Raw genomic sequence first — 12,859 nt, 5'->3', positions numbered from 1 at the left:
CAAAATAAGTTTTCAAAATATTCAACCACCTTGAGGATCAACGAAGGAAGACATTCCTTTGCTGGATCTAAAAGTATTTCAAAAAGAGATCAAGATCTCAATGATTTTTTGCAAAAGAATTTTGAAAAACCTTCTGATTTAAAATTAAAAGGTGTTTCCAGTGATAAATCCCAAATCAGCTCTGTTTACTATTCTACTAAACCAGAATCTTCCTCTCCATATGGCAAACCTGCCAATGAAGACGAAGAAGAACTAAATCTATTTCTCCATCTGGTTCTGATTTTCCTCCTATTGACAACAATAATGTTAACTGTTTGAGAGTATTGACTGTTTTAAATGAAAATTTTGAAATTGATATGGTTTCTTTGTTTAATGAATTCATGCTTCCAAAAAATAGACAAAAGGAAATATTTTCAAAATAATTTTGCTCAGTCTGAAAAAGACCGTGTTAAAAAGAATGGAGAGAAAAAATGCTTCAATTGAAAAGACATATTTTGTTTTTTGATTTCCTTGAAAATTATTATGTTTCAAAAGATGAAGTTACAAAAAACTATTTGAATGTGATAAAATCAAATTTTGTTAAAGATGACAAAACCATTGTCAGGTCCAGCATCCACCTCTCACTACTATTTGGTAACTGCTGAAAAAACTGATGTTAAAGCTACTCCTTTCAAAATTGCTGATGATAAAACTCCTATTGTTAGTATTATTGAACAAAACAATTTTACTAATGAATCTTTGCATGTTATTGGTCAACAGCTTGACCGTATTGAAGAAAAATTGTTGAAAAAACTGTTGATAAGTCTGTTTCTGTTGAAAAACCTGTTTCAGTAAAAACTGAGAAACCTTTGATTAATCTACCCAGTTTTGATAACAAATTCAAGTTTAAAACTTCTCAATCCAAACTTTGGATATTGTTGAAAAAAATGCTTGATTCCTTAAATGTTAAAACTGAGGGTACTTCTACAAGTACTCATGCTGCTCGCACTATTTCAAGAAATGAAAAAGAAATTGTTTCTGATGAAAAACCAATTCTGATACTGTTTCTTCTGTTTCTGCTAAAAAGGCTTTTGATAATGATTTCCCAGAAATCAAAAGATTTGTTGGAAGTTCTTCCAAGCCCATGTTTCTTACAAAAATTGGTATTCAAAACCTACTCCTCCTGATATTCAGTTTGAAGAAAGACCTTTCAAACTCAATTCTCTGTTTCTGCTGATAAAATTTATGAATGGAATATTGATGGTTTTTCTGAACAAGAATATTAACAACAAATGGGACATATGTCCATGGTTGGCATTGCTTATCAAAATAATCATGATCTTGCTCAATCTGAAATTGTTGACTTGCTTGCTACTGGTTTTTCTGGTACTCTTCGTGGTTGGTGGGATTCATATCTCACAGAAGATTCTAGAGACTCTATTAAACATGCTGTTAAAAAGAATGAATGAAGGTTTGCCTATTTTTGATGATCGTATTGGTCGAGGTATTCTGATGGTGTTAATACCTTGATTTATACTATTATCAAACATTTTGTTGGTGCTCCATCTAATGTTTCATCTCGATTTCTGATTTATTGAATAATTTGAGATGCCACTATGTCTGATTATAGATGGTATCAAGATGTTTTCCTTTCCAGAGTAATGCAGCGGAAAGACTGTTACAAACCTTATTGGANTGAAAAAAATAGGTAATAACAGAATTATAATTTTAATCCTTAAAAAAATGGATTGACCGTATAACCCAAAAAAATCCTATCTGGCCCATTTTTAAAATGGTTAAATGTTTTTTTAGCCATAGCCATGTTATTTTTTAAGCTTTAAGTGAATAAACAGATTAGAGTTCAATTCTGTCATGTTTAAAAGAAAATAAGGAAATTACTGTATTTTATATAAAATTAAGAAAGTAAAATGGTTCTGAATATCTTGTGAAATTACTTTTATATCTAGGAATTAACAATTACTAATAATTATAAAAATATTCATTCTTTTTAATTTTAGTTATATCCAAACACTAATGAGTATTATTGTCCCCTTTTTTTATTCTTATCCTTCCTTAATATTTTTTTTCTTTTTTATTTTTTTTTTTTTTTTTTTTTTTTTTTTTTTGTCTTTAATTTTTTCTATGATCATGACTTTTCTATTTTATTTTTGATGATGTAAAAAAAACTTTATTGAAGAAAAAAAAAGGAAAACAATTTATATAAACCAAACAACTTTTTTATTTTAAATCTTGGTATAAACTTTGGTTTTGCCTCTTATATTTCACAAATATTTATATTTGTAGAATAATCATTGCATTAAAGATGTGTAGAGTATAAACTAAACAAATTAACTTTAGTATAATCTAGCTTTTATTGATAGAGTTATTAAGAAAAAAAAAAAAAAAAAAGTGAACCCGAAGGACAGTTTTAGTCTTTCCTTTCAAATTTGACAAAAAGTTAGTTTTCCTTTCAAATTTGACAAAAAGCAAAAATTGAAAAATGAGTGGAATCTACTTTCCAAAAAAAAAAAAAAAAGGAGGGGGAGTGGAATCTGCAACTTACCTAGATTTTTCCATTCCCTACTTTCTTTGTTCAGTACCACCAAAGACTGTCACTTTAGTTCTGAACAAAACACTACACAATTTAGCCAGAGACAAAACCCAACAAGCTAATCCTTTTCCCTACTACACAATTTAGCCTTACGATACCAACACTCCCCCTGAGTTCTGAACTGTGAAGCTTCAGTTGATCTTGCTCGTAAAATCCCAAAAGAAAAAAAAAAAAAAAAGGTAATGCTTGGCCCATCTGATGAAGGGAATTCATCAAATAGTTTTTCTTCTTTCATAATTGTTCTCTTTTTCAATTTTCTTCAGTTCTAATTGAATTTTTTTTTTCCCGCAGATCTATATCGTGATTCAATGGATTCAAAGTCATTATCTTTACCAAGTTCTTCTTCAACTTCTTCTACCAGCCAATGGAAGTATGATGTGTTTCTCAGTTTCAGAGGTGAGGACACTCGTTACAAATTCACGGATCATCTATACAAAGCTTTGGTACAGAAAGGCATTGTCACTTTTAGGGATGATGAAAAACTTGAGAGAGGAAAATCTATTTCATCAAAACTGTTGCAGGCTATAGAAGAATCGAGATTTGCTATTGTCATTCTCTCAGAAAACTATGCAACTTCATCTTGGTGTTTGGATGAACTTGCAAAGATCATTGAATGCGAAAAAGAACTGGGAATGACAGTTTTTCCTATTTTTCACTATGTGGATCCTTCTGATGTGCGGAAACAATTGGGAGTTTTTAAGGAGGCCTTTGTTAAACATGAAAAACGTTTTGAGAAGAAGAAGGTAGAGACATGGAGAGATGCTTTGAGTCATGTGGGCAATCTCGCCGGATGTCATTTAAAGAATATTAGGTAATTTAATTTGATGTATTTCTTTCTTTCTAATATTCACATGATCCACTTTGTATATTCAACTCCATTTTGAACCTTAAGCAGATCTACATAAATGTTTTGTACTTCTTTCAAAAAAAAAAAAAAATTTGCGATCCAATCAATTTTCATATTTTTCGCATCTCTTATTTATTGGTGGTTCAAACTTCAAACTCAACGTATTGTTTTTTGTTCATTACAGCCCTGAGACCCAAGAAATACGAAGCATTGTGAGACATATATCGCGTACAGTTAGATATAAATTCTCTGAACTTAATCAGGGCCTAGTAGGAATATACCCTCAGGCTATGGAATTGGAGTCTCTTTTAGCTTTAGATCAAGTTGATGATGTTCGGTTTATAGGGGTTTGGGCAATGGGGGGAATGGGTAAAACAACTCTGGCTGGATTTGTCTATGATAAGGTTTTGGAAGAATTTGACGATTCTTGTTTTCTTTCTGATGTTAGGGAAGTTTGTGAAAGACATCGTTTACCCGCAGTTCAAAAAACCCTTATTCTTAAACTTTTGAAGGAAAACCATTTGGATTACGATGATGATCCTCTCTAACAAAATCAAGACTAGGTTACGTCGCAAAAAAATTCTTCTTGTTCTTGATGATGTAAATCAACTAAAACAGTTACGAGGGTTGGCTGGAGAGCGCAATTGGTTTGGTTTGGGCAGTAGAATTATCATAACAACAAGATATAAAGATTTGTTGCAGACACATTCACTAACTAAATCCGAAATATATGAAGTTAAACCTTTGGAATATGAAGATGCACGGCATCTTTTTTATTTGAAAGCTTTTAAAAAGGAGCACATTCCAGATGAATTTTTAGAACTATCTAACAAGTTTTTAAAATATGTTGATGGTCTTCCTTTAGCTCTTGAGGTTTTGGGTTCTTTTTTGTTCGGAAAAAGTATTGTTGAATGGAAGAGTGCTTTAGAGAGGCTCAAAGAAGGTCCTGGGAGAATTGTTATCCAAGTACTTGAAATAAGTTTTGATGGACTCGATGACATACTCAAGGAAATATTTTTACATATTGCATGCCTCTTTAATCACGAGGAGAAAGATTATGTAGTAGAAATACTTCGTAGTCTTGACCTCTACCCTGAAATTGGATTGAGGGAACTCATTGACAAATCTCTCTTGAAAATTTTGGATTATAATAAATTGTGGATGCACAATTTACTAGGAGAAATGGGTAGGAATAAAGTTTGTCAATACTCTCGTGATGAGCCTGGGAAGCGTAGGATACTGTGGCTTTATGAGGACATTGATTATGTGTTGAAAAACAATACGGTAAGAGGTTATTTACTTGAGCTCATTCAATTTCTTCATATTCAGTAAAGTTTAAATATGAATAGTTATGCTAATAATATATTTTTTAATTCACGAATTCATTTTTTATTATTAGGGAACAGAAGCAGTTCAAGCCATAGATATCAGGGGAGCCAAGGATACAAGTATTTATCATGAAGAAAAAGAGGAATGTTGGAGGCAAGGGTCAGTTCTATTGGTTAATCTTCAGGGGCAGGTTGTAAGCTCTCTATATTCGCGAGGGTTAGCTTTGTTGGTTACTCTTCATGGATGGGTCCAAAAGACTCTATCTTGGCGAGGCTTCACATCATCAAAAAACCAGATTGGGCCACTTTGGAACCCTAACGCTTTTTTGAAAATGCCCAATCTTAAATTTCTGAGAATTCGTAATATTAATCTTTTGCATGTCCCCACACATCTCCCTAATAATTTAAGATTTATTGAATGGAATGATTATCCTTCAAAATCATTGCCTTATTTCCAGCTAGATGAGCTTGTTCAACTTCATTTGCAACAAAGCAAAATTGTAAGACTTTGGGAAGGAATGAAGGTAGGAGCGTTAATAAGCATCCTCATACAAATTTGCAGTTTTAAAGTATTAAAATTTTTTAAATAGACACTAGGAAGTTAATTATTCTAAACTTTTTCTTTTCTTCTCATAGAATTTTAACAAGCTAAAGTTCATCGATTTGGCTGGTTCGTCAGCCCTAATTATAAGCCCTGACTTCACTGGAGTCCTAAATCTTGAAAAATTAGTTCTTGCATGGTGTTCAAATTTATGTGAGCTGCATCCGTCCATCGGGAATCTAAAAAAGCTTAGTCTTCTTGATTTAGAACAGTGCAAAGAACTAAGTTGTCTTCCAAACAAGTTTGAAACGGAGTCTCTTGAAATTCTTAATCTTACTCATTGCTCAAAAGTCAAGAAAATTTCGGAATTTGTGGGAAACATGAAGCGCTTACAGAAACTTCTTTTGGGATGCACTGCTATTTTGGAATTACCTTCATCTATAGAATGTTTGACTGGCCTAAATATTTTGATCTTGTCGGGTTGCAAAAATCTGGTGTGTCTTCCTAATACCATTTGTAGTTTGACATTGCTTAACAATCTTAATCTTTTTGGATGCTCAAAATTTGACAAATTGCCAGAGGACTTGGGGAATATGGTAAGTTTGAAGAAGCTTACTTTGTGTGGAACAGCTATAAAGGAATTGCCTTCATCAGTTGAATTTCTGATTAGCCTTCGGTCATTAAATCTAACAAATTGCAAAAATTTTGTGTTTCTTCCAAGCACCATTTGTAGTTTGAAGTCACTATTTGAAATTTGTCTTAGTGGATGCTCAAAATTTGTCAACTTGCCAGAGAACCTAGGGAACCTTGAAGCTCTGCATACGTTTACTTTAGAAGAAACAGCAATAGAAGTGTTGCCATCTTCCATTGGACATTTGATTGCCCTTCGGTATTTGAGTCTAAAAGATTGCAAAAATCTTGTGTGTCTTTCTAGCACTATTTGTAATTTGATGGAATTAAGCCATGTTGATCTTTCTGGATGCTCAAAAATTGTCAGCTTACCAGAGAACTTGGGGAATATGGAAAGTTTGTCGACTCTTCATTTGCGTGGTACAGCTATAAAAGAGTTGCCTTCCTCCACCGTTCGCCTTCAAAATGTCATGGGAGTGTGTTTTAGTGAACATCAGTGGCCATCATCTCCATTTGATTCTTTGCCAACAAGTCTAGATCCTGTGGGTGTGTTATTGCGTCTCTTATCAAGTATGCCTATAAGAGATTTGGATCTTAGGGACTGCCATCTTTTAGCAATTCCCAATGATATTGGCTGCTTATCCCTTTTAAATCAGTTACGTCTAAGTGGAAATGATTTCATTTCCCTTCCTGAAAACATCTCTCAACTCTTTAGACTAAGATTGCTCGACTTGGATGGTTGCAAGAGGCTTCGGTCATTACCAAATCTTCCGTCAAAAGTTGATTGTATAAGTGTGAACAATTGTACCTCACTAAAGAGATTGCCAGAATCACAAAATGATTCCTTCTGGCCGTGTCATTTTCAATTATGTTTCAAATGTATCAACTGCTTCAAATTGGCTGACAATATTCAAAGCGGTAGTAACTTGTTTAAGGTATTTCTCTCTGCTTTCTAAATATCTTTGTGTCTGTCCGTGTGTTGGTTTTTATTTTAACTCAACATCATGTGTTGTATATTTCAGGGACAAAGTGGTAAACTACTAGGGAGGAGATTTCCTTCTATTATTCCTGGAAGTGAAATTCCGACATGGTCTAAAGAAGTGAACATATGCGAAGACCCTTATAGCTCATTTGTAACTTCTTCCATTTTCCAAAGATATCTATATCTATGTAGCTTCCCAAATTTGGATCAAATTTTCAAAATAAAAAAAGTGAACATACAGGTGCCTTTTAATGAGTGTGATGGGTGGAGGGGAATTGTTTTGTGCTTTGTTTTTGTACCCAGCGAGCGTCATCAACGCCCATCTCTAATTAATTTTCAATCGATTAAAGTCGATGGATTTCAAACAAATTGTTGTCCATTTGACTTTGATGTAGGGGAAAAATATGGTAAACTTGAATCGCATCACCTTGGGCTGCTCTATTTATCTAATCTCCACAATTGGAGAACCCCTTGCGTTTCTATTGATGCGAAGGAATTCCATCAAGTTGAGATTAAAATAGCTATCACGGGCTTTGAGGTGGAGAAAATCGGGGTCCGTTTGGTATACAAGGAAGACATCGTAGATCTCAATCAAACTATTGCACATGACAGCAGCAACCGCAGTAGACGAAGATTCTCTTCTTATGAGGTTGTATATTCCGTTGGTTGGTGATTATATAATCTAGGATCTAGATTTTACCATCTCCAACAGAATTTTGTTCTCTTCTTTTACCTGTAAGTTAGCATCCTTCTTCTCCTACCATTATAAATCTAATTGTTTTCTTTCTTTTCTTTTTTGTGTTCCTGGACATATTTCTTTTTCTGTTTTCTTCTTAGCGTTACCTTTTTTCAATAATTAAAATCATACTGTATCACTTTTTTTTTTAGCTTTTTAATCAGGTTGGAATGATACAAAGTTTTTCATTGTTCTCTTGTTGGTGCACTTGTATTTAATGGAAGAAGGGGACCAAACGACCCACCTGGGCTCTCATTATATTGGTCACGATCTCAACTCTCAAGGGCTCAAAATGGTAAATCATTTAAATTAACTGTCAAATTGCTCCTACTGTTGATTGAATAACTTTTCTTTTTTGTGTGCTGCACATGTAATACTCTTTTTTATTTTATTTATTTGGCTAAGCATATGAAATGTTCTGTTAAACTTTTATTAATATACAAATGCATATGTAATTGCTGTTTTTATCTTTTCCTCACTGGCATTTGGGTCTGTGATTCATATTGTAGAAATTTCCAAAATACGCCTATATGCAATTGAAGTTAGTAAAAGAAAAGTAATGAAAAAGTGAATTGAAGTTTGCAAAACCTTTTTCTATTTTGGTAATCAAAGAATGAGAAGTGAATAAATGGATAACTATTCAATATTTCATGACAAGTCTTAATAAAGTTTATAGTAGAATACACTATTCACATGAGAGGAGGTAAAACTATCCCAAAATGCTACCTTATAATTTGTCCAAGCAACAAACCTTATAGTTTCTTATATAGCTGTTGGACCTCTATGCATTTGTCATTTAACAACTTGGTGACAATTTATCAGGACTTGTTCAATGGAGGAACTGATACGACTACCACATCTATCTACAATCTTTGCTTACAGAAACAATGCAGCTTCATCCAACAGCAACTCTCCTGGTGTGCCTCATGCTGAGATGGATGTGGAAATTTGTGGATACACCATTCCTAAGCACACCCATGTGATTGTAAATGCATGGGTGATAGCCTGAGATCTCATGTAGCCAACACAATTTATACCAGAAAGGTTCATGAGTACTGAAGTTTTGGATTTTTGAGGAACAAATTTCACTTTTATTCCTATGTTATACCAATGTTGTTATCTGTTAGTAATGCTGCAAGTTGTTATTTGATAATGTGCTATTGCTGAATTGAGTGTAAATTTTTGGGTAGATTTAATGTGACATTATGCTCTTCATTTCCAATTTAAACATGCACGCCTTGTGTTTGCTAAAATGCCCCACTCATTATTTTCTTCAGGTATACTCCAATTTTCAAGCATTAAGCCTTAAAGTTTGGGTTGTCAATGGTCTTCTCTAGTGTTTCATGTGCATCAAGACATGGGTCTTCATACCACAGTACTCAAAATGATGTAATTTTGAATAATGACGTAGTTTTGAATATAAAAATTTTGTTGTTTTGAGTTTAGATGGCACTTAGTGGACACTTCATCAGCAGAAATAAAAGTAAGTGTTAAAATCCAAACGTGATGTAACATTACAAGTGTGGGTCCAAATTTTGATACTTTAGAGACTAAAATCAAAATTACCATGAACTTTAAGGGTATAAATAAATTTTAATTTAGTCTTCTTCCTAAAATTAAAGTCCACACATGCCATAGTTTCTAAAATAGTCTTAAGCAAGTGGCCATCCTTTGGAGTGTGCCTCATTGATACATTCGTGTTTCGGCTTCTTAGAGAAAGTCTCCCTTTGCATTTCATGACAAAAAAAGGGGGAGGTTTTAGGGGATTAGAATTAGCTAGAGAACTCTCATTTAGATAATGCAGGATATGTATATGACCTTGGATATATATTGTGCTTCATTGTTATATTTATGCTTTTGCTTATGGGGAAGATATGTCCGCCTTTATTTGTGAAATTACCAGTTACTGACTTTTAGTATGGTTTAAAGTTAAGATCATTGTCTGATGTTGATTATTTTGTGACTATGAGTTGTTGCTTATGCCTTTTTTTTTGTTTTTTTTCCTTGCCTTTAATGTGTTGCTCATGGTTCAGGAAAAGACAGGTTGCTGTTTTTTGTGATAGTCTCTAGTAACAGGTGGTAAGTCTTAGTTTGTTTTGCGGTTTCTCAGGATTAGCTGTATTACTTGAGTTTATAATGGGATTTAAAAAAAAAAAGAGAAAAAAAGATTATAATGGGGATTTAGTCAAAGAATTGCCAACGGAAGAGACTATTAGGATTTTGATTGGCAAATCTCTTGTGATCCCCAAGAGAGTGTTTGAGAGATTGAAACCACAGAGTTCTTTTTCCAGCGGGGTTCATTGTTGCAAATATTCAAGGAGGTTCCTTGGAGTGTCAAAGGTTCTGGTTTAAGCAGACGAGAAGTTAATGGAGAAAATTATTATGGAAAGATTTAGAGGGTCTAGGCTACAAAGATTTTGTAAGTTCTGACTAATTGTAATTGTTCCTTGATAGTAGATTTTCTGAGTTATTGTTTGTTTCCCTGGACTGGTTTTTTCATTGAAGAGGTTATTTGTTGATTTTCCACTTCCTTACCAAATCTGTGTTAGATTATTTATTGATCTGTGTTGGATTATATATATATATATATATGGGAGGATTGTTTTACAACTGGTGTGATAGAACTTCAAATTCGATAATTCTGCCGTATTAATCACATTGGGGTCTGAACATAAATTTCTAGTCTGCTTAATTTCCATCCCATCCCTGGTCTACATTCATGATTCAGTCTGTCCTTTTTTGTCAGATGTAGAAACTCATGACTAGGGAAAGAACCCCTTTGATATATAATTTTATATGGCAATGTGTTTTCTGGGATGTAAGAGTACTCTTCAAAGTCTAGAGTGAAGTCTATCCTAGAAAATTACCAACCAAAATCGTAACTTGTTGGATGAACATGGCTACCTGTTCTGCATGGTCAGAACAAGTTATGGGACTTGTCAGGAAGACAAACTTGTTGTCTGTCCTTTGTTGCTTCTGTTTAAACTTAGGCTTCGCCATAGACATCATGCGATCTTCTCAATGCTTCAAAGATCTTGAATACATAATATCCAAAGGAGAGGGCTTTCAGACTGTGATTCTTCAGCCCTGTAAGTTCTGCTAATGGGTAACTTGGAATATGGTATGATAACATTTCTATATTCACTGTCATATGGGTAGCTAACAAACAGAAACCTCTCAAGTGTTCTTACTATATCGGACGATGGCAATCTTGTGGTACAACCTATTAGCGTTTGGAGAGAAGAGGGAAGAGAGAGAAGGTTTGGGAATTGGAATTGGGGAGAGAAAGGAAAGGAAAGGGTTTTGGAGAGTGGAAGAGACGAAGAGTGCTCCACTGTGTGTGTGTTTGGAGGTGCGTGGAGGGAATTTTTTTTTTTTTGTATGGTATTTACAGAACTCAACTACTGTGTAAATATTTTATTTTTATTTTTTAAACAAATTTGATATTATTAGATGGAATTGAGAGACTGAATTGGACCAATCAGACTGAAATGGACTGATATGGACTAAGTAGGTTTTTAAAAATTATTTATTTAAAATTATTGGTTTAATGAGCCATCTCTCTTTTTGGAATTTTTAAAAAAAAAAATTTTGTCTAATTTTTAGGTACACCATTTTCTGAGGATTATTATTATTATTATGCAATGATAATTACCGAGTGGCATTATTGGGGGAAATTAATACATGTATTATAATGACACTAAATTATTTTTTGTAGTTATTTTATTTTATTTTAATTTTTTAAATTATTAGTTCAATCTTCTTTTGGATTTTTTGAAGAAAAATTATTAGTCAATTAATGCATTTTCAACAAAATTATTAAATAAGTGTTGGAATGGGAATGGTTAGGAAAATTAATAAGATGCAAATGGTAATCATTTTGGTGAGTTATAAGTGTGCTTTAAACTTCTTCATTGTCTTCCTTACTGAAAATGAAACATTAACCCTACACCAGTACCCCTCCTCCTCATTTATCAACCAATGCCCGCCACAATTCTAAACCAAAACTGAAATCTCCACGAAAATGAAATCTCGCCTTTCAAACATTTAAGGGTCTGTTTGGTAATGTTTTTTAAATAATAGTTTTCGTTGTTTAAACATCACAACACGTATTTTTATAACACTTTTTTACCTACATATATTTTCACAGTACTTTTACATTCACACATATTTTTACAACACTTAAACAATGTTATTAGAAATCACTTACTAAACGGGTCCTAAAAGACCAACACTTCAACTCCTCCAACCTCACCATCAAAAGTTATTCTTTCACAGTAGAAACTTTCTGATTTCAAAAACCACAAAACCAATACTCCAACTAACCTCCCTAAACGTGGTCTCAACCATAAACGTGGTCTCAAAGAGAAAGGGTGAAAAAATTGTTGTTTAGCTGTAGATAACCACCTAAGATATGAATTCCCATATATCTAAAATTTTAAGAATGATTTTTATGGAACATAGATTGAATTTGTCACATAAGACAAAACCTTCATCTACCATCTTGTATACACGAGACACACAACAAAGAAAAGAAACTATCAATACCCAAAAGTTTTCCCTATTTTCCATAGAAAGCATAGTTTAATTTATTGGATTAATTGTTTTGAAAAAAAAAATTATTGGATTAATTATTCGTAGCAATTAGATTTTCCATATTTTAATACGTTAGAGTTAAATTTTAGTTGTTTTAAAATGTAAAAAGTTTTTGGTTGTCACGTGACAGCATCATTTTATGCCATGAGTCCATACACCTACTTTGAACACCCTTGAACCCAGCACGCTCCACGCTCAACCCACTGCTCCCATCGAGACTTGAGAATTTTTTCCCTATTTTCCATAGAAAGCATAGTTTAATTTATTGGATTAATTGTTTTGAAAAAAAAAATTATTGGATTAATTATTCGTAGCAATTAGATTTTCCATATTTTAATACGTTAGAGTTAAATTTTAGTTGTTTTAAAATGTAAAAAGTTTTTGGTTGTCACGTGACAGCATCATTTTATGCCATGAGTCCATACACCTACTTTGAACACCCTTGAACCCAGCACGCTCCACGCTCAACCCACTGCTCCCATCGAGACTTGAGAATACAAGCCCAGCCCAAGATTCTTCAAGTTCAAGTATAGTGTAAGTCCAGTAATATATATACCATTTATCTCATATTTTAGCAATTTACTATCAAGGTATGAGCCTTTGACCAAT

At 33.2% G+C, this 12,859-nt stretch overlaps 1 protein-coding gene across 1 annotated transcript; it reads left to right on the top strand.

Annotated features, from left to right (window-relative positions):
- Positions 1-2,476: 2,476 nt before the first annotated feature.
- LOC112003443 (disease resistance protein Roq1) lies at positions 2,477-8,882 on the top strand. Its single transcript, XM_065760150.1, is given in 9 exon segments — positions 2,477-2,769; positions 2,882-3,401; positions 3,622-3,964; positions 3,966-4,721; positions 4,837-5,289; positions 5,402-6,871; positions 6,959-7,653; positions 7,807-7,949; positions 8,477-8,882. Coding segments are annotated over 6 exon segments (4,158 nt in total). The 5' UTR covers positions 2,477-2,769; positions 2,882-2,898; the 3' UTR covers positions 7,592-7,653; positions 7,807-7,949; positions 8,477-8,882.
- Positions 8,883-12,859: the final 3,977 nt, after the last annotated feature.

This window comes from Quercus suber, unplaced genomic scaffold (assembly GCF_002906115.3).
Source record: "Quercus suber isolate HL8 unplaced genomic scaffold, Cork oak 2.0 scaffold_355, whole genome shotgun sequence".
Taxonomy (NCBI): Eukaryota; Viridiplantae; Streptophyta; class Magnoliopsida; order Fagales; family Fagaceae; genus Quercus; species Quercus suber.
This window is presented reverse-complemented; position numbering and strand designations above follow the sequence as displayed.